The sequence below is a fragment of the Juglans microcarpa x Juglans regia genome, chromosome 3D (assembly GCF_004785595.1).
Source record: "Juglans microcarpa x Juglans regia isolate MS1-56 chromosome 3D, Jm3101_v1.0, whole genome shotgun sequence".
In the NCBI taxonomy this organism is placed as follows: Eukaryota; Viridiplantae; Streptophyta; class Magnoliopsida; order Fagales; family Juglandaceae; genus Juglans; species Juglans microcarpa x Juglans regia.
Genome location: NC_054598.1, coordinates 21,836,680 through 21,858,910, shown reverse-complemented (window position 1 = coordinate 21,858,910; position 22,231 = coordinate 21,836,680). Strand labels below are relative to the sequence as shown.

Genomic DNA, 22,231 nt, shown 5'->3' with positions numbered 1-22,231 from the left:
ACCAGAAGGCTTGGCAGGCTTGGGGTTTTTAAAGGTAGGACGTGAAGAGTTCTTGGGAGCCATGTGAATGTAAAGACGGAAGAAGGGAAGACATAATGCATGCAGAGAGAAGTTTAAAGAGAAAGGAAGGAAGTGCGAAGAACTCTGAAAAAGGAAAAGAAGGCAAAGTGGGCTCTAAGGACGAATGAGGGGAATATAAATAGACCCCAAGGGCGAAGCTGGCAAGACGTCCACTAATCTCACGGCATGTACTGTATGATACGACGTGAAGAGGAGGAGCCGCCTGACACCATCAATGCTGAGGGAACTGGAAGGACGCAGTCAAGTGCAAAATCCAACCGTCAGAAAACGTGCCAATAAATTCGGGAGAGGAACCATCGCCTGACATCATTAAATGACGAAAAAACCATACGAGCATAATCTAGAGCTCAAAACCTGACATGTAGAAGAGCTGAGAGAATAATAACCACCCATTTCCAGGGTAGAGGATCTCCACGGTAGCGATTGCGGGAAAATAATAGTATAAAGAATGAGGCAAAAAGGAATTCCCATCGGATAATTGTAAGAGAGTTTTCCCTCCCATCGGCCAGTGTAACAAGCCCACGAGGAATTACTGGAGAAGTGAGTTAGAGAGTCTGGTCAAGCTTAGCCAAACCCAACGACCTTCCTCTACAATGAGTCAATGGGCCGTTGTAGAGTATTCGGCCTATGAACAAAACCCACCTACGAAACAATCCACACGTGGGGAAAGCGGACAGTAGTGGCAGAGAAGACTTGCCGCTCTAACACCTTCCCGATGACACCCTTCCCTCAGGAACCTGCATAGCCAGGTGAGCAGAAAATATGGGGAACTCTTGATCTTCTAACAGCAGGCATAAAGGGGCTTAACAAGAAATTTCCGCAGGGTAAAGTGAGTAAAAGAGCCACGCCGTATTAATGGCACTACTCCCTGAACTCTACACCGCATAAATGATGCTGCCCCAAAATCCACGCCGCATTAAAGGATTCTGACTAAGCGAACAGTTGAATGGATATAGACTCCCCAAAGTCAAGTACGAGTTGTCCCCACCCAGAAACCTAGTATAAAAACCGACCCCAAGTACAAAAAACTCTCAGATTCCTCTAAACTCACACACAAACTATTAAGGAGATATAGTGACTTTAGCATCGAAAACTCCCGAATCTCCACCAAAGCCCCACACTCCGTGTTTTATTAAGTGTGCAAGTAAAATACTCAAGACCTGAGTTGTTGAAACCCAGCCCAAAAGCATACGAAACCCAACGCTAACAATCATTATTGTTTTATGATTTGAAAAAATTGAATTGTTTATTATATTTTATGTGAAAATTTGAAAAAATTATAATGATGAAATGAATGTAAAACACTTTCGATATCCAAACAGAGCCATAGATGAAGCCGAAGGCTGTCAGAACTTGCAACAATAGTTGCAAGAAAGACTCCAGCTATCTCTCTTTTAGTACTTACTCTGCTTTCTTGCACCAAGGGAAAAAGAAAGACAATGAGATGGATCAAAAGCATATTTATCATGGAGAGTAATTGCCATGAAGAATAATAGTCTATTAAAGTTTCCTCCTTGACAAAATTCAAATAACCAAATTCAACAGCTACCAAATCGAAGAAATTTATACTCATAAATCAAACTTTTATACAAATTGAAACCACTAAGGCTTGCTACATAAAGTTCTCCAAACTGTTGCCAGCACAAACTTTAACATAGCCTGAATAACATGACAGGTTATATTTCACTCAGAAAAATGTATTTAGCCCGGAATATGAAAACTGGATTGCTTCAAAACTTCACATATTGTGTAGGTCAAAAACACTCCGACCCCAACCTAAGGAGAGAAAAATTAACGACGGATAACGAACCATCTGTTAGGAAAACAATTTTTCTCGAGTTTTCTTGCTGTGAAAATAATGATCCAAACTTAACATAAATACAGATCCGGAGTCTTTTCATAGCTCTAGTGCCTGAGACATATACGGGCGTTATCTGCAATCTGCGCCGACTGCTTCAAGGACTGACTTAAAACCATCCCTTTCCAAGCACTCTGCCAGTTCAGCCTAAGAAAATAAAAGTAAAAATAAAAAGCAGGCACAACAACATTAGACAGAATAAAGAAGGCTGAGAAAGGCCTTCTGTGAATCCCCAAGAATGCATTAAGTAAAAATGAAAAATAAAGAGAAAATATAACATGTGAGAGCACAAGGTAAACATGAGATGCCTACAAGGTTCTAGAGTTTTATGCCTAAGAGCATCCATCACTACTTTCTGCAGTCCAGCTAAACACAACTAACTTTTTAATAATTTATCTAAAAGTTCTCTCTTTTTTAATTTTTTCTGTTTTGGTATAACAACCAAGGAAATTCTCCTTAAACCCTTCAGGCAATCCCTATATTCTTTTAGCCCTTATTCTAGTTTTGTTCCATCTACAAATCCGGATGTGTTTCTTCCAATCTGACAAAAATTGCAGGAGTTGTTCTGGTTAAAAAACTATTACCTTCCAACAACTACCTAGAACCTCTGGCTTAGACAAAAGTAAGAAGCCAACTACATTTACAGGGAGAAAAAGATGTTTTTATCGTTCAACTCATTTCCAAAAGCATCCCAAAACGAAGTTGGGTGGGGGATGCCACGAAAAGATCCACAAACTGAGATTCTAATCAAACCCACATACTAATCCAATCCATATAGTTGGAATGGTTTCCATCTAAAGATACAAAAACTATTTCCAACTCTATTAATTACGTACCTAGCCTTAAACAACTGGTTACAAACTCCCAAAAGAAAGGCTATGCTATGTTTAGTTCTGACATTTTTTCAAAATTTTTCAATAAACTATTTTCAACTTCAATATAAGCATCTTTGAAACACCAAAAAGATTTCTATTTCTTAAAAAAAACAAAAATCATCTAATTATTTACCTAGGTTTCCGTTAAATTAAAAAACACAAACTAAAACAATTTTCACAAGAAAGCCAAAAAAAAAACAAAAAGAACTCATGAAAATTTTATACAAACAACTTTATCTACCCAATTTTCAAACTCCAATACAAAACATATCTCAAAAAATTTATTTTATCCCAACAACTTATCATTTTTCCTGCCCACTTCAACATAACCAAATACAAAACACATCCCAGAATATTTCTCAAAATTTTCACTAACCAGACAAGCCTGCCTCTATATGTCATCATATGGTACATCCAGACATTAATCCTTTCAGTTCCAAAAGTTACTAAATAAAAAATGCACCACAAAGATACCTTCATCTGAGGAATAAGGGCAGGCCCTTCATAGGCTAATGCTGTATAAAGCTGAACAAGAGTTGCTCCAGCCCGAATTTTTTGGTATGCTTCCTCACCACTGAATCCAATACATATGTAGTTACAATCATAGATAAGAAATTTTTATAATAGTTGCTATGTAAATGAAAAACAATCATAGATAAGAATTTTTTATGATGGTAGTTGCTATGTAAATGAAAAATGAGTATGATGATGACAAGGTTGAAGGTGTCTTGCTATTACCTACTAATGCCCCCACAGCCTATTAAAGGGATCTTACCCTGACAAACACATAAACAGTGCATTAAAGTCTCATCCATGATCATTCAAACATGAAGAACCACAAAAATGAAAACAATCCAGATTTAATAAAATATAAGGAACAGTCAACAACGTTCCGCATGATCATTCAAACATGAAGAACCACAAAAATGAAACAATCCAGATTTAATAAAATATAAGGAATAGTCAACAACGTTCCACAAACAATAATGGACCTGCTGGACATATTTATGATATGATAACGCGGAACCATACCAAGGCAGGGCCCTTCTGACCCATCCCTAGAGAAAAATCCCAGATAAACGACCATATCTGCCAAAACCATGTATCAGGTAATCAAGGGAACCCTAAGTGCGGAATCAAACCTCAGATATCTAAGCCTACAGCTCATCCCAAGCAGGCCCTTTGACCACTAGGCTGGAACTTGACATGTGACTCGCTACATGTAAAGGAGAGTAAAATGGAACTTAGAAGGGCACCGCGATGACCTTTGAAGATACATCAACTTAGGTGCCTGTGATGGCATATTCATCTTATTCTATTTCATAAATACAGGGCAAAGGCTGAATCGTACAATTTTCCAACTTCTCCCCCACCAAACTCCAGACAAATGATAGGACAGCAAAATCATAGTATAAAATTGCTGACATGAAATAGATCATTGAATATTTCAAAGCTCTTAGTAATAGGAGAGAGTTGCAACTAAATATGTTATAGAACTCGGGATCAACTCCCTCCCTTAATGCACAGACCAATCTGCTGTGTTCAGAAGCAATTGTCAAAGACAGAGATCCATATCCATGTAAAGAGACGCTCTCGTTTTGGATGCCTTTGAACAGGACTGGCCCTCCCTTAAGTTTTACCTCTTGGTGACCAAGATAATTATCAATCTTCAGAGTTTATGTGCTTGTGGCGAACATGGAGAGAGAGAGAGAGAGAAACATTCTACACTAGTATGTAATTGTGTTTACTCTATGTACCCCCTTGTCATAGCAGGACAACTAATGCAAAACAAGCCGCGTGAATTACGGAAGTAGCCAACATACCCTTGTTAGAATGTACATTTCCTTCAAGATGTTGGTAGAGAGATTAAAAAGTGGCTTCCCACTTAAGCCACCCTCTTCCTTCGCTACTGGGTTTTTACTTACAGGATCAGGTCTTGAAACAGTTGTATTTGATATTATCTAAACCAAAACAAGAATAAAATGCATTATGAGAATAAAATCAAATTAACAAACAATAAAAATATCAAAGCAACAAAGACTGGAAAGAATTAAAGGGTAGTTTTTAACCTGCACAACTAATTTAAGAAATTGAAACCATAGTGGAAACTAGAATCACGAGCTCATAATCTGCATTAATAATCCTTCCCAAAATATAGAGAAAACAAGCATCCACTATTATAATAAGAACAAACAGATAATAATTTTCAGCATGAAAGAAGGTACTTCAGTAAAAGCTTTTCAAGAAATAGGAGGAAGAGGCAGGGGGGATGAAGTTGCTTGCTTAGAGTTGAGAGTGACCTAGGGCGCACTGTTGAATAATATAATCAGAGTTCCTTAATACATAACAGCAAGAAAAAGAAAGAATCTTAAATTTCCAAAAGCTGAATGAAACAATTAAGACACTAACATCCATCATGATAGAAGGGATAGTGGACATCATGAACTCTCTCATCTCATTCTCAAAATAATACTATGAGCTGGTGATTCAATTAACTGATATTCAGAAGCACGTATAACACATTCAGGCATAAAGAGAGCACAATTCAAGTCTAAACATATAGACCATATCTTACTTTTTTGCTATTTCAAATTATCACTTTGCATCACTGATGTTAGCTCAATTCCAAATAAGTTCTTACATTCAGACTCAACTAAAAGAATTCTCATAACCTTATTCTATGGTCCTTTTTTTTTTTTTTTTTGCAGAAGTTTGTACAAAATCATGGCAGACCTGAAGTTTGCTGCTGATCAAATTAAGGACGGTTTTCTCCAATTGCACTGTAGTTACAGCATCATCTATGGAACTCCTAAGTCATTTCACAAAGTTGGTCCTCCTAACATTACCATCAAAGCCTAGTCAAGCAACGATAACAAGCACGAGAGAGAGAGAACACACAAGCAATGCTAGATATGGAAAAAAGTGAAAAGTTTGTAATGGGAAAAAATTATACCAATCCATCCAAGCGGAGAGCAAGGGCAACCTGCAATCATAGAGGAGGAACCCTTATAACATTATATTATGAAATGGAGGAGTATTTTAAAAATCATGCACTCATCCTTACTGCTGCAATATCTTCAAGATCTTCTTTAGACAGGTCTGGAGCAATTTTCACAAGCAAAGGAGGTGGACCCTCCTCACCCCATTGCATTTCATCACGAGCAGCTTGAACCTTGACAAAAAGAAAACGTAACAAGATCTAACTTGTGGCTGCAAATTCTGTTAATTTTATAGGGAAAAAAGGTCAGATCATGCCATGACTACCTTACCTTCTTTACAAGGTCCTTCAATTGTTTTCTTCCTTGAAGCTTCCGCAATCCTGGGGTATTGGGTGATGAAACATTAATAACCTACAGAACAATAACACATGCATTGTCAGATTAGAGAAACAGAACATAAACCTGAAAACAGCTGAAGAGACACTAAAGCCTCTTGACCTCTAGATCATGAAATACTAATCGAAACATTTTCTCAAGGAAAAACACAAATATATGGGGCAAGATTCCACTGTCGGAAAATCAGTTCCAGGCATGCTCTAAGGCTGTACAACACTGAGAAACAATCCTTCATCCTCCAGAATTTAGCTTTAACAACCTTAGTAAACACTTCTCTCTTATTAAATCAATATTGCTTCCAAATTAATTTTCTCAATGTTTCTATATCCTTCAAAAGCAATTGAGGTATAAACATCCTCATACAATCATCTGCTGAATACTTAATGGTGGAACTTCAAAAATCAAGCTCTTCCTAAAAGAAAAAAATGAAATAAATTCATACAATGGAGTATGATTCAGGTATATGCTGAAGATAAGAAAAGTGGTTGCCAACCTGCAACTACAATTTAAGAGTGACCTAGGGAGCTCAAACGGCTTAATTGGACAGTTAATGATGGGGCCAAGTGAAGGGAGTTCGAATCGTGGGAGAGCGAAGCGAAGGGCAAAGGAGGTTGCACAATGAAGCCAAAAATCATTTCTTAGAATGTAAGGGGGCTGAATGAGAAGGAGAAACGCCTCACAATCAGAAATCAACTATACAAGTGGCAAGGCGACATTATATGTTTACAAGAAATGAAAGTGGAGTTGATCTCTTTAAGCATCATTAGGAGTTTGTGGGCATGTAATCAGGTGGGTTGGCACTATCTACCCTCCAATGGAGCATCGAGGGGCATTCTAGTTATGTGGGATAAATGGGTGGTGGAAAAGGCGGAGGATGGCATGGGGGATTTCATGGTGGCTTCCTCGTTTAAGAATGCTGAGGATGGCTTCCAATGGTACTTCGCATGTGTTTATGGTCCTAATATAGATCAAGCAAGAAGACTATTATGGGATGAGTTGGCCGAGCTATGTAGCATCTAGGATATGCCTTGGTGTATTGGTGGTGATTTTAATGTCACTTATTTCTCGAGTGAAAGATCGGGTGGTCCCAGCTACAATTCAGCAATGCTAGACTTTTCTAATTTAATTTCGGATCAAGATCTATTAGATATCCCTCTTGCAAATAGTTCCAACACTTGGTTGAGCAACATTGAACATCCTTCTTGGTCAAGGATCGATAGATTCTTGGTCTCTTTAGAATGGAGAACCCATTATCCAAATCTCATTCAAAAGCGACAACCCCGACTATGTTCAAACTACTTTCCCATCCTTCTTGATTGTGGAGGAATACAAGGAGGTCCAAGGTACTTCAAATTCGAAAACATGTGGCTAAAATCAGAGGCTTTATTGACCGAGTTAAACAATGGTGGACTTCTTATCAACTCCAAGGAACTCCAAGTTATATTCTGGCATGTAAATTGAAGGCACAGAAAAAAGACTTGAAGAGCTGGAATGAACTGGTGTTTGGTAATGTGGAAGGTCAGAAGAAACTATTCTTGGAGGAACTTGGGGGTTTGGAGAACATATTGGAGGTAAGGGAAATGTTAGGAGTGGAAAGGGCTCGCAAAACTCAAGTGTCAGTAGAACTTGAGAGGGTCTTTCTCATGGAAGAGATATCTTGGAGATAAAAGTCATGAGCCTTATGGTTGAAGGAGGGGGATAAATGTATCAAGTTCTTTAATCGGGTGGCTAACTCACACAGGAGGGAGCACACCATTGATATGTTGTTGGCAGATGGGGTGATTATCACTAACCAAACCAAGGTCACATATCACATTTTCAACTACTATGAGAATTTGCTTTCGGAACAATTTTCCTAGTGATCGAGATTAGATGGACTTACCTTTGATACTATCGACCCACAAGTAAATGGATGGCTTTAGAGGCCTTTTGAAGAAATGGAGGTTCGGAAAGTGTTAAAAACCATGGCGGGTGATAAAGCTCCAAGTCCGGATGACTTCACTATGGCATTCTTTTAGTCTTGTTGGGAAGTGATCAAGGGTGATATTCTTTCAAGAATTCCATGAAAATGGAAGGTTAGAAAAAAGCCTCAACAAAACCTTCATTGCTCTTATTCCAAAAATACAAGGTGTGGTTGAGGTTAAAAATTATCGCCCCATTAGCTTTGTGAATGGGATGTATAAAATCATCTCTAAAGTCTTGGCGAATAGGTTAAGCATGGTGGTGGAGAAAGTAATATCAAATCCCCAAAATGCCTTTGTGAAGGGGAGGCAAATACTCGATGTGGTGCTTATTGCCAACGAATACTTGGATAGAAGACTCAAGTTGGGAGGGGCGAGGCTTCTTTTCAAACTAGATATGGAAAAAGTTTATGATCAAGTCAATTGGTGCTTCTTACTCTATATGCTTGAGAGATGCAGTTTCAGGGTGAAGTGGTGCTCATGGATAAAACATTGCATCTCTACTGCACGCTTCTCCATCTTGATTAATGGCACACCAAGCAATTGCTTTCAAAGCTCATAGGGATTGAGGCAATGGGATCCCTTACCTCCATTACTATTTGTTTTCGTAATGAAAGCATTTAGCAAAATGATAGCTGGTGTTGTGGAGGATGGTTTTATATATGGCTTCTTAGCGTGGGAGGCAAATACTGGCTCTCTCAATATATCTCATCTTTTATTGGTCGACAATACCTTGTTTTTTTGTGAGGCCAGCCATGATCATATATGTGCATTGAGGGCTCTCGTTCTATGCTTTGAAGTTGTTTTTGGATTGAAGGTGAACTTGGGCAAATCAGATGGAGTTCCGATGGGGCAAGTGCATCATGTGGATAGTATGGATTCTATCTTGGGATGTAAGATATCTCACTTACCCAGGAGACATCTTGGCCTCCTGTTGGTGCCCATTACAAATCGATGTCCATTTGGGATGATGTCTTAGAAAAGATGGAGCAGAAACTTGTTAGTTGGAAGCAAATGTAGTTATCCAAAGGTGGCTGAGTCACACTCATTAAAACTACCCTCTCCAACCTATTGACTTTTTTCTCTCTTTATTTCCGCTTCCATCAAAGGTGGCTTACCGTATGGGGAAAATACAGTGGGATTTCCCATGGGGAGGGATGAATGATGTGTTCAAATTTCATATGGTAAATTGGCCAGTTTGTTCCCCAATTTCTGAAGGAGGTTTGTATCCAAAATTTGCAGCTTTTTAATAAGGCATTGTTGGGTAAATGGCTATGCAGATATCCCATAGAACATGGAGCTTTGTGGAGAACAGTTTTAGACTCAAAGTATGGTAGAGCATGGGGAGGTTGGTGCTCGAACGAGGTGAGTGGATCATATGGGGTGAGGCTCTGGAAGCACATTAGACGAGGATGGACTAAATTTTCAAGTTTTACCCATTTTGAGGCAGGTGAAGGGTCCCGAATGAAGCCCATCCAAACTTCTTTGGTATAGCGAGAATGAAGGAAGCCTCAATTGTGAACCTCCTTGACCAATCTAATGGCACTCCCCAATGGAATGTCACATTTCTTAGAGCTGTCCACGATTGGGAAGTTTGGTGTGTAACATTTTATTACAAAATATCAGCCTAATAAAGTATCCATTCAAAGTCATCAATTTTTTTTTATTAGAAAACAAAATCTTATTGATCATAAGAATATGCAAGAGCACAAGTATATGGGACGTATAAAAGAGAAGCGCATATGTGTGCTATTTTAGTGATACAAGAAATTCATGAGATTCATGCCACCAATAATTTTTTACCCCTACCACACTGGGGTTTTGTTTTTTGGGATAAGAGCAATAAAAGTTTGCATTGAGGCTTTTTTCAAACCTTCCATTTTCATGGAATCCATGAAAGGCCCCCTCCATTATATCATCTTTGATCACTTTCTCGCAAGTGTACATTGCATAATTCAAGAGGGAAATTCCCCAGTCTGATGGTCCAAAGAGTGTGGAGTTTCGAACCCAGGATGTCCAGATCATACGGCTCGCCTCAGGACCACTACGCCACCCTTGGGGTTGTGCTATAAGCATCTAAATTACAGTAATTGGATGATGTCTCCATATTGTTAAAGATTTCTAGGTCCTGGTTAGGCACCAGAAAGATTGTTGGTAAAACAGTGCACCAAGGCCTAAGTGCTCTGCTTACCGAAAGTGAAGCATATATGAGCTTAAAGTGCAGAAAATGAGGTAACCAAATATTCTTAAATATTTAGTTGATATATAATTTCTGTGCCGTGGAGTCACGTCACATTTGTTGAATATGTTTTGAACCCGATATAGTAGTCCAAGTTGGCTTTCTATGTGATTTATATTCGATTGCTTATGTTAGCACATAAGTCAATACCTATGTACTTTAATTTATGTTTGATTGGTATATTTTCATTCAACATGTACTTTAATTTGATTATGGAAATCAAATATGATTGATGTGTATATTTAGTAAAGCACAAGAGAATTATATTTAGTAGACAGATCCTTGATGCGGTTCTAATTGCCAATGAATGTTTGGACAGTAGATTGAAGGCTGGCAACCCAGGAATTATGTGTAAATTGGATATGAAAAAGGCATATGATCATGTTAATTAAGATTTCTTTCTATACCTACTGGGTAGGTGTGGTTTTGGTGAAAGGTGGAAGTCTTGGATTAGCTAGTGTATATCTACGTAAGGTTCTCTGTGTTGATCAATGGCAGCCCAGAGGGTTTCTTCCAAAGTTCTCGTGGTTTGAGACAAAGGGATCCGTTATCTCCATTACTTTTTGTTATTGTTATGAAGGCACTAAGCAGGATGATCTCGGCTTTGTTGGCTAATGGGTTTGTTAGTGGTTTCTAGATTGGATCTCCAAGCACGGGTATTACTTCTATTTCTCACTTGCTGTTTGCAGATGATACGCTTACTATGTGCGAAGCTGATCGAAACCAGTTGCGGGCTGTGAAGGCATGTTTGCTTTGTTTTGAAGCAGTGTCTGGTTTAAAAGTAAACTATGATAAATCCGAGTTGGTGCCGATTGGAGAGGTTCGGAATATTAGGGAGTTGGCTGACACGTTGGGTTGCAAGATAGCGTCTCTTCCGATGACTTACCTAGGACTACTGTTGGGTATAGCTTCGAGAGTTTGCTCGATTTGGGATACAATGATTGAAAAAATAGAGAGGAGACTGGCAGGGTGGAAGAGAATGTACTTGTCGAAAGGGGGCCGGATTATATTGATCAAAAGTAAACTTTCTAATCTACCACTTATTTCTTATCCTTATTCCCTATACTAGCAAGCGTGGCGGGTCGTCTTGAGAAGTTATAAAGAGATTTTCTGTAGGTGGCTTAGGAGAAGAGTTTAAATTTCATCTTGTTAAGTGGGAGATGGTGTGCCGTCCTATCTCTAGTGGCGGGTTGGGTATTAGAAATTTCAGGTTGTTTAATCGGGCATTACTTGGCAAATGGCTGTGGTGATATATCAAGGAACCAGAAGTCTTATGAAAAACTGTGATCGAGAATAAATATGGTGATTTAGGGGAGGGTTGGTGTACTAGAGAAGTTAGAGGGACCCATGGAATGGGGCTATGGAAGCATATTAGAAAAGGGTGGGAGGTCTTTCATCAGCACACTAGGTTCCAATTGGGTATAGGCTCCAGGATCAGATTTTGCAAGGATGTTTGGTATGGCAACAATGCGTTCCAAGATTTGTTTCCTATACTTTTCCTAATAGCAGGTGCCAAAGATACCACAGTGGCGGAGGTTATGGGAATCTCAAGAGGGGGTATTCACTGGAATATCAGCTTCAACCGGGCAGCACAAGATTGGGAGATAGAGAGTTTCGCAGATTTTTATAGTCTCTTGTATTCTTGTCTTCCAAATATCCAGCATGAAGATGGCTTGTGGTAGATTCCTGCAGGGAAAGGGGTATTCATTGTTCGTTCCTTTTATAAGGTCCTCACACAAGTGCTGGAGATACAGTTTCCCTGGAGAAGGCTCTAGCGACACAAGGCTCCTCCTAAAACTTCTTTCTTTGTGTGGACAGCGTCATTAAGCAAGATTCTTACTACAGATAATCTGAAAAAGAGGAGGATAATCATTGCAGATTGGTGTTGTATGTGTTCGGTGAACCATTTACTTTTACATTGTGAGGTAGCCAGGACTCTCTGGAATGAGGTGTTTAGAAGGATGGAACTAGCATGGGTTATGCCGGAATCCGTAGTGGATATATTGGCGTGTTGGACCTCTATCCGAGGTGTGCATCAGATCAAAGTGATTTGGAAGATTATCCCTCTTTGAATTATGTGGTGCTTCTGGCAGGAGCGAAATGAGAGGACTTTTGACGACAAAGAGAGATCTATAGCAAAGCTAAAAGTTTTTTTTTTTTAGGACTCTTTGTACTTGGGCCATCGCTGTGGACTTTAATGGCATGGACCTTCATGATTTCTTAGTTTCTAATGTGCCTATGTAGATAGGACATACTACTTTGTAATTGGCAGTTGTTGCCCATTCTTGGATTAATAATACTTGTCTTACTTATATAAAAAAAAAAAAATTATATACATATATTTTTTTTTTTTATACGTAAGAAGTAATTTATATTAATATGAATGAAATAGGCATAGCCCATGTACACATGAAGTATACAAAAAAACACCTAAATACACGAGAATTATAGAAAATGTTACATTTAAATTTTATGTAATTAGTTCATCAAGTGATTTTCATTTTGCATGATACTCTAATAAATTGAGTTAATAAGTTAAATATATTGCCATCTTGCTGTCTAAACCTTTCTATATTTTATTGTATGCTCTAGACAGCATTTCTGCTCCAGTGTGCCTAACGCTTTCACCAACAATAATCAAAAAAGAAATGGACGGATTTTCTTTCATGGACTTGTACTTCAAGTTTTCATCTCTCCCAACTTTTTTCATATGGTTGAAGAGTAAAGACCTAACTTCGTCCCATCACATTGTTTTAATTTTTCTTAAACTTGAGACTAATGCCATCATCATCCAAGTAAAGACATATTTGGAGTTGGGGGTTTCCACTAATGTCAAATTTTTAGTCACGCGCAAACGTATAAAAGCCCAAATTTTAGAGCTACCAATAAAAGCCAGATAAAATAACCCCTCGAATACAATTTATCATCCACATCAGGTTCTTCAAGACCCAAAACAACAAAAAACAAACAGAAAGACTTCATATTTAACAATTTTTTGCCTGATTTACCACAATACCACAGATTCCAAACAATTATCATTCCTCCATATTCTCTTCCAAAAACCTAATTTTTCTCCTTTTTTCCTACCCATCAACAGAATAAAATCATAAAACCAGCAACCTTTTTTTAAAAAAAAAAAAATCCCTACTTACTGCTTTAGTACTATCAACCTGCTGCAGACTCTAAACCATTTTTGCAAATTTCACCTATCTAGTCTTTTTAGATATGATTATGGTTGCACCATTATTGTGGCTGAAGCCCATCAGCCACCACTATTCTTTTGTCATCAATTTCTCCATTGGTGTAAATCAACCTGACCTAATCCATTTCTGTGTTGTGGTGGCACACATGCGCCAATGGTTTGATGGGTATGATTTTGTGAGCCAAGGGTTTGAGTCATAGCGGTAAAACATGAGGAGTGCGAGGAAACAGGATACCAAAGGATGAACTCAACTGCCACAATGTCTCCCTCATTTATCTTATTTTTTCTTTTTTTAATCTTTTGAACTCTATAAGCATATATGTTTTGGGAAAATTACAGTTTACATTCATGTAATTAGACCTAATAAGACCTGATAATTCCATATACTCAGCTAAGAACCATTTTTTATAAGTATACTCAACTTAGAACTATTCCATCAATATATATGTTCCTTAGCAACATTAGATATATCTAGCATTGGTCTAAGAAAGAATTACTTGTATACTATCAAAAATAAAAGCCAACTGACACACACCTACAGGGAGGAAATTGGTATATTTTTTTATTCTTTTATCCTTTCAACAATTGAAATTGAAATTGTTAGAACTATAAAGACTTACAGCATATTTCATTTTGCCAGACGGAAAGCATATGGTTAATGCAGCAAGTATCCATGATGAACCAAAAAAGATACATAACTCCATTACTTAATATGTACAACTAAAATGCTAAAATCTATAACTAAAAACCAAAGAAATAGATCAACCGTGATTAAACAGATAAAAACATATCTACCAAGCGTTCATAAAAAAAAGAATATCTACCAAGTAATCGGCATACTGGGACAATGTATGAACCCCTTGTACATAATCCGCAGTAGCATCTTCACTTGTCTTATTCTTTCCCAGATTGACCCCAAGAATGCCAGGTCCAGCTTTGCCTCCATGTTTGACTTCATCAGTAGAGGAAGATGAACGGCTTGAAGTTTCATCTAACTTCCTCTTACCATGCTGGGCACCCAACCGCTTTGCAACAACAACAATTCCTTCACTATTGAAACCGCACCGGTTTATGATAGCACTGGCCAAAAGATCAAGCAGTTTGGCAGCACTTAAATCAGAAGAGATTTTTAGAGAAGTTTAACCTATCAGACCTCAAAACTTTTGAATGTGCAAGAACCTTCACATACTTTCCAAAAGAAAATTTGCAATGAAGGGGAGAGGAAGGCGTTTCAATTCACAATAATGATACTGTATAGAAAAACAAGATATGCAATCAGAATCTGAGAAATAACATAAGATATACATCCTTACCCTTCCCGAGGCAATCGGAAGATACGAGGCTTTGGATTGCCCTCCTGTGGAACAGGGGTGACAGAGCCAACTTCTACAAAGCCAAAGCCTAGACCAAGCAACCCATCAACGGCCTCGGCATTCTTATCAAAGCCAGCAGCTAGACCTATAGGGTTGGAGAAGTTCCTCCCCCAAACTTGTAGCCCTATATTTGATGGATCAGGCCTCCTCTCCCTTGGAACCCAACCACGAGCTGCAGCTGAGACAGCTAGTCTGTGAGCAGACTCTGGGTCTAGAAGGGCAAAGAAAGGATTCACAAGTTTCGTAGCTGAGAATAGCCAACCACTGCAAAAATTTGATCAACAAAAATTAACAACTAATATTACTGATGTTTAAACTTCAAGTTAATTATAAAATTAGTCCATTTAATGTAACGATTACTTTTTAATAGGTCAAAGAAATTTCCTTATAAGAGGACAAAACATGTACCCCAAACATAAAAAGATACAGAAAGATCAAAATGCAAATGCATGGAAGAAGATTAAGAAATGGTTTTATTCAAAACGTAGACAGACAAAAAAGGTTCAACTTGCTTTTTTTGAAATTTTTTTTTGATGAATAAGAAATTTTTTTTGGATCGGTAAAGAATAATTTATTGATGAGAGAAGATGAGAAAGCCAAAATTTTAATGAAGAAATAGGTTGTTACCCCTAATACACAAGAAGTATACATTTATTTTAATAATAAGTGATGATTTTATTGATAATCAATGAGCGGCAGCCATTTATAATTTTTTTATAGGTAATCGTAGCTTTTATTAAAAAATGCAAAATGCATAGTCTAGGTACATAGGAAGTATACAGGAGAACACTGACCTCATTTGGATGTTACGATGAGATGAGATGAGAAATTTGTGAATAGTAGTAAAATGATTTATGAATAGTAGTGAAATAGTTTGAATTAAGATGTTTTATGGGGTTTTGGAAAATGAGAGAGAAAAAATTGAATAAAAAGATAAGAGTTAAAATATTGTTAGAATAGGGGATTTAAAAAAGTTGATTTTTTTTTGTGTTTTGTTTAGAAGTTTGAAAAAGTTGTAATGATTATATGAAAAAGTTGAAGATTTGAAATGGAAAATGTTTGTGTTTGAGTGATGTTTGGATGTTGAGATGAGATGAGATTTAGAAAAAAAGAATCGAAACAAGAAAATTGTGGAAGTTGGGCCTTTGAAATCTATAGAAGCTACCCAAAGAACAAAGTATTGGAAAAGAAAGTTCTAAGCTTCTCCATGTGCACTTCAACAATCTTTTTTTATAAGTAAAATAAACTTTTATAAATAGAAGCGTGTAGACGTAGCCCAAGTACACAAGATGGATACAAATAGAACACCTATCTACGATTTAGGAACTAGAAATGGATACAAGAAAATCATGAAAATTAATCCCATTGAAGTCAATAATAGTAGTCCAGAAAAATAAGGTGCTGTAGAATAATCTTTTCAGCTCGTCCAAAGAACGCTCCCGATCTTCAAAGCACTGCCCATTTCTCTCCATCTAAAGACACCACAGAAGACAGAGGGATCATTTTCCATACAACTACAATTTGGGGAGTGCCAAGAAGACCTTTCCAACATGCAAGAATATCCACCACCCTTCTAGGCATCACCCAAGCCCCTCCAATCCTGTTAAAAATGTTATCCTGCAATATCCTGGCCACCTCACAATGTAAGAGTAAATAATCCACAATTTCTCCACTTTTCTTACACAGATAACACCAAACTTCTTTTTATAAATAAATGATTGTATTAAAAGAATAGGTATAGCCCAAGTACACAAGATGATATATAAAAGGTGACACTTATCTAGGAGTGAGAAATAGAAACAAGAAAATCATGAAAATCAAGGCCGTTGAAATCAACATCTTTGACCCATAGAAATAGGGTTCTAAAAAAAGTAGTCTAAGCTCTTCCAATGAGCTCTCCTTGTCTTCAAACATTCGGTCATCACGCTCCTGCCATATGCACCACAGAATACAAATAGGAACCATCTTCCACACAGTTCTGATTTGTGGAATACCGCCTAGATTTGTCCAACTGGCTAGAAGCTCAACCATAGTGGTAGGCATAACCCAGGCTAGCTCTATTCGTCTGAATAAATCTTCCCATAACACTCTCTAGCAACCTCACAATGCAGAAGAAGATGATCCACAGTTGCCCCACTTCTTTTACACATGCAGAACCAGTCCACTATAATCACCATGCGTTTCCTTAAATTCAAAATCATACCCAGAGAAGTTGTCCAAGCAAGAATGTCACTTTGGGGGCACCTTGTTTCTCCAAATCTTTCTCCATGGGAAGTGCTTGGCTAGCTCTCTTGGATGTAAAGTTTCTTCTTTTCCTATGAGTTACCTTAGACTTCCTTTGGGAGCTGCATCAAGGGCTATATCTATCTGGGATACAGTAATTGAGAAGATCGAACATAGATTGGCAGGTTGGAAAAGATTGTACTTATCGAAAGGCGGAAGGGTAACCTTAATCAAAAGCACCTTGTCAAATCTACCTACTTATTTCTTATCTTTATTCCCAATTCCAGCGAGCGTGGCAACCCATATTAAGAAACTTCACTGGGATTTCCTTTGGTGCGGATTAAGGGATGAATTCAAATTCCATCTAGTAAAGTGGGATAAGGTAAGCTTCACAATTTCATCTGGCGGGTTGGGCATTAGAAACTTGAGGGTTTTCAATTGGGCCCTTCTTGGGAAATGGTTGTGGCGATACAATATGGAACCAGAAACTCTATGGAAATTAGTAATTGATGCCAAGTATGGAGGTTTATGGGGGAGGTGGAACACTAGGGAGGTACATGGGACGTGTGGAGTGGGAGTTTGGAAGCATATTAGAAGAGAGTGGGGGTTTTTGCTCGTCACACTAGACTTGTGATGGGAAATAGATCTAGAATTAGATTCTTACTTATGGTGTGGAGATAATGCACTCAAGGATTCTTTCCCTTCAGCCTTCAGGATTGCATGTGAGAAGGAAGCCTCAATGGCCGATCTCATGGTAATAGTTGGTGATCTAGTACAATGGAACGTGAGCTTTACCAGGGCAGCCCAAGATTGTGAAATTGACAGCTTTGAGGATCTCTTTAGACTCTTGTACTCCATGAAAAAAAGGCCTCAAGGATTTGATACTTTGTGGTGGGTACCTGCAGGAAAAGGTATGTTCTCGGTTCGCTCTTTCTATAAGTCACTCACACAATCCTATAACACCAAACAATGACAATAAGCCCTCTTTCCCTAGATTACCAATGGTAAGGATTTTCCCAAGGGAAGCAGTCCACCCAAAAAAAGCTACTTTGGGGGGTACCTTACATCTCCATATGCTCTTCCAAGGAAACATGTTGCAATTCCGGATTGCCAAAGCCTAATACAAAGATTGAACCGTGAATCTCCTAATCTCTGAATGAAACCAGATCATCCTATCCACCACAACATTACAAATATTCTAAGGACATCCCCCAGAAACACTGAATAGAGCCACTAGAGCTATCCATCATATCCACCACCAAAGCCTCCTTATCTCAAGCAATCCGAAAGTGAGTGGGAAATGCAAACTTAAGAGCCCTATCACCACACCAAACATCATGCCAAAAACAAACTCTAAAGCCTTCACCAACTTCAAATCTAAAATATTTGGGAAACCCTCCCCATCCATTTATATTATTTTTCCACAAACCCACCCGATGTGCACCCCTAACTTCATTAAAGCACCATCCCCCACTAACCTCCCATACTTGGAATCAATAAGCACCCTCCACAACACCTCCTCCTGGTCATACCACCACAACCAATTTCCAAGTAGAGCCTTATTAAAGATCCTTACTTTACAAACCCCCAAACTTCCGCAAGATATCGGGGATTAAACCTTGTCCCAACTAACAAGATGGAACTTGGTTTCATCCCCAATCCATAGGAAAGTGCAGAAAACCTTCTCAATTAGACTTTATATTTCAACAGTGTTGTAATCAAATATCCAAGTAATTTTAATTCATATACTTGGAAAATTAAAGAAAGCTCACACGCAATAATATTACTGGACTAAAAAAGATTCATATCCTATTCATCAAGGTGTATCCAGAGCTTCTTGAGCAACGTGCAGAAAATCTCTCTCATCTCAAAACTAAAAACAAGAAAAAAAATGAACACATTCTCGATTAGAATACTAGAAGAAAAGGGTCAATAAAATGCTATGGTAGACCTTTTTCTTGGGGGATAATTCTGCTAAATTTTCCCCTGAAAGCATTTTTGTATCTTTCTCCAGACAGAACAACAACAAAAAAAAAAGAGCAAAAACTAAAACAAATTGCACCATTTTTGAAATAGTTTAATGCCGCTTATACACTGAGATTCAGAGCAATGTATTGAGACAGACATTTCCTTTCAAACATCAGGTTTGGCCTAAGAAGAACCCATTATCTGCTATGTCAATTTCCGTAAGAATGATAATCACGACTAGGTTCATTTAAATGTACGAACTTTTACTGAAACACTGTCATTGTAATGGCAAAAAAATGCAAAGATTTAACGTGAACTAAGAAAAAGATTTTTGTATCACTCAGAGATCTGAATGAAGTACCAGAAAGTTGCTTCATCCAAAGTGCTCACATAAGCTCCTCCAGCTATAACTAGGCCTATTGTGGCTCCTGTCAATAGCCTTCCCTACAGTTCAAATAACCAAAGGCTACATTTCAGAATCAGACGAAGTCTTCCATTTATAAATTGTACACCAGTAATAGAATGAGAAAGTATATAACAAGAAATTGGCAAGAAATTGGCAATACCCACAAACAAAATAGTACAATTCAAATTATCTTATTTGCTTGAAAATGGGCATGCACTGCAAATAAAAAAAATTATTTCATTTCACTGCTGAATTACCATGGGGATGTCATACAAAAATAATAGATAATTTTAAAAAAGAAATCATGCGACAGTTTTAGCCTTGAAACTTCAAATTTTTATGGATATAACAAAGCAAAGTAAGGCCTCGTTTGGATGTTGAGATGAGAAATTTGTGAATAGTAGTGAAATGGTTTGAGTTAAAATGTTTTCTGCGGTTTTGGGAAAGGAGAGTGAAAAGTTGAATAAAAATATTATAAATTTAAAATATTGTTAGAATATAATTTTTTACTATTACCTTTGTTTTGAGATTTAAAAAAATTGAATTATTTTTTGTGTTTTGTTTGAAAGTTTGGAAAAGTTGTAATGATTAGGTAATCATTAGATGAAAAAGTTGAAGATTTGAAATTGAAAAATGTTTGTGTTTATAGTGTTTGGATGTTGAGATGAGATGACAAGATGAGATGAGATGTGATCATCTTGCAATCCAACGGGGCCTAAGTTTCCGCAACTCAAAACCAAAAGAAGAAAACAGAGAGAGAGAGAGAGAGCAAGGAGTAACAACGCAACTGTGTTTTAGAAGGATATGGAACCCCTAGAGTTCCTGCCCGAGTTCTAGGACCTAAAGTGGGATACACACACACACACACACACAAATATATAAAGTGGGCTCCACAATATTTACAGCTGCCCAAGTAAATTTCTCGAGCAGCATTAAATACTCAATAAATGTTGTGGGGTCCACTTTATGCATCTATCTCTCTTCCGCTCTAGGCTCTAGAGTTCATATAAAAACTTTAGGGGATCTGAATCCATTTAAGAGAACTACTTGTTCCAGCACTTTTTTAAAGGCAAACACATTCGTCAACTACTGAAAGAAACTGGTGACAGAAAAAGTTGCTAAAACTTCAAACAAAATAACAAATTCCCTGCCAGAAACTGTATAAAACTAGTAACAAAGAGGTTATTAAGATAATGAAGGGAGGGAGGAAGTAACTAGAGAAAGTTTACGTCAATGCTAGTTGATGCCAAGCTATTCTCTGAACTAAAAGCTACAATGGATGAGGTGCTACTAAATCAAGCTTTACGCACCAAAAAAAAAAAAAAAAAAAAACATCCCTTGAAAGGCCGTTGCACAGTTTCTTAACTACAAAATTATGCTTCACCCCGACAGACAATCTAGGGAAATTTGAATCTTCTCCAGAAGATATAGTCTCTGACAGAACCCTGTCAAAATTACGTCTGCAGAATGTCCCAAGATAATGCCTTTTCCCCCTTATAAACAAGCAACGAAGTTCCACTACCTCATGAAATAAAAGACCGCTCCACCATATTTTGAAGAAATTAGCAAAATTTCCATTTTCTCAGCAATTAAACAGATATATCGAAACTCATACATACCTACAGACAGACATAAATACATACATATACATGAGAGAGCGAGAGAGAGCATACTTTCTTGGAAGAGTGAGGGATTTTAGGAGCAGCTTCTGCAGCAGAAGCGCAATGTCTGGCACTTATATGAGAACTTGAGATTAGCTTTTTGTTCAAAACATGTCTGAGTAGTTTCGATGAAGCCCTTAACGCCATCAATAAGAAAACCGAAAGGAGTACTTCCCAATAATTTAAAATTAAACCCACAAAAGAAAGAATCCCAGAACAGTTTCACAAATGCACTACAACAGAGAGATAGAGAGAGACTTAAAAATTAGATTTTACTGAGAGTCTTCGACTATTTTGGAGAGCTCGGGAGAGGTTTTAGCGCACAAACAGAGGGAGAGGGGGGAGAGAGAGAGGGCTGAAAGCCTGAAACAGTGGCGGCAGCTTGAACAAGTTCTTGCCAATTTTTGTCTGATAGGATCCGGAGGTGCTGTGGAAGAAATTACAATAAAATGAAAAAGGAAATAGGGCTCTGCTTCGTGCGAAGGGCAACAAACAAATATCTAAGTTTTTTTATTTTTTTTACATCAAGGGCTTGTTTCGATACAAAATTATTTCGCTTCATTTTATTATTATAATTTTTTTAAATTTTGATATAAAATAAAATAAATAATATAATTTTTTTAAATCTTAAAATAATAATAATATTAAAAAATAATATTTTAATAAATCTTAAAATCAAACCTAAATCAGTAAAAGAGGTTTTTGTGTCAAATCCTACCAACTTAATTTCCGAATATAAATCTAAAAAAAAATATTGACACATGACTTTTTTATAATTATGTGTTAAATTAATTATTTTATAAAAATATTCTGTATTGAAAACAGAGGAAAAAAATTATAAAATAATGTACCTCTATCGTTAAAAATGTACCGCTATCGTTACTTAAGAACCTATGTCCAACTTTATAAAATTACAAATAATATGGTTTTAATGAAAAATGATAATTACAGTAATGAATACGCAAGTATCACATAATTACTTTAAATAAATAAATAAATATGAGATCCATATAAAAAAATAATAATTTTTTAATAATAGACTTCATATT

At 37.3% G+C, this 22,231-nt stretch overlaps 1 protein-coding gene across 2 annotated transcripts; it reads right to left on the bottom strand.

The window, feature by feature from the left end:
* Positions 1-1,621: 1,621 nt before the first annotated feature.
* LOC121255819 (dihydroorotate dehydrogenase (quinone), mitochondrial) lies at positions 1,622-21,643 on the bottom strand. 2 transcript variants are annotated; one of them, XM_041156350.1, is made up of 11 exons: positions 21,195-21,639; positions 19,477-19,559; positions 14,865-15,188; positions 14,376-14,631; positions 6,084-6,164; positions 5,879-5,986; positions 5,768-5,797; positions 4,638-4,775; positions 3,553-3,590; positions 3,289-3,388; positions 1,622-2,086 (listed from the first exon to the last, which is right to left on the bottom strand). In XM_041156350.1, the coding sequence occupies exons 1-11, from the start codon at positions 21,327-21,329 to the stop codon at positions 2,012-2,014; spliced, it is 1,368 nt and encodes a 455-aa protein (XP_041012284.1). In that variant the 5' UTR covers positions 21,330-21,639; the 3' UTR covers positions 1,622-2,011. The 2 variants fall into 2 exon arrangements, with proteins under 2 accessions (XP_041012284.1, XP_041012285.1); XM_041156351.1 differs by lacking the exons at positions 1,622-2,086; positions 3,553-3,590 and having other exon boundaries at positions 21,195-21,643.
* Positions 21,644-22,231: the final 588 nt, after the last annotated feature.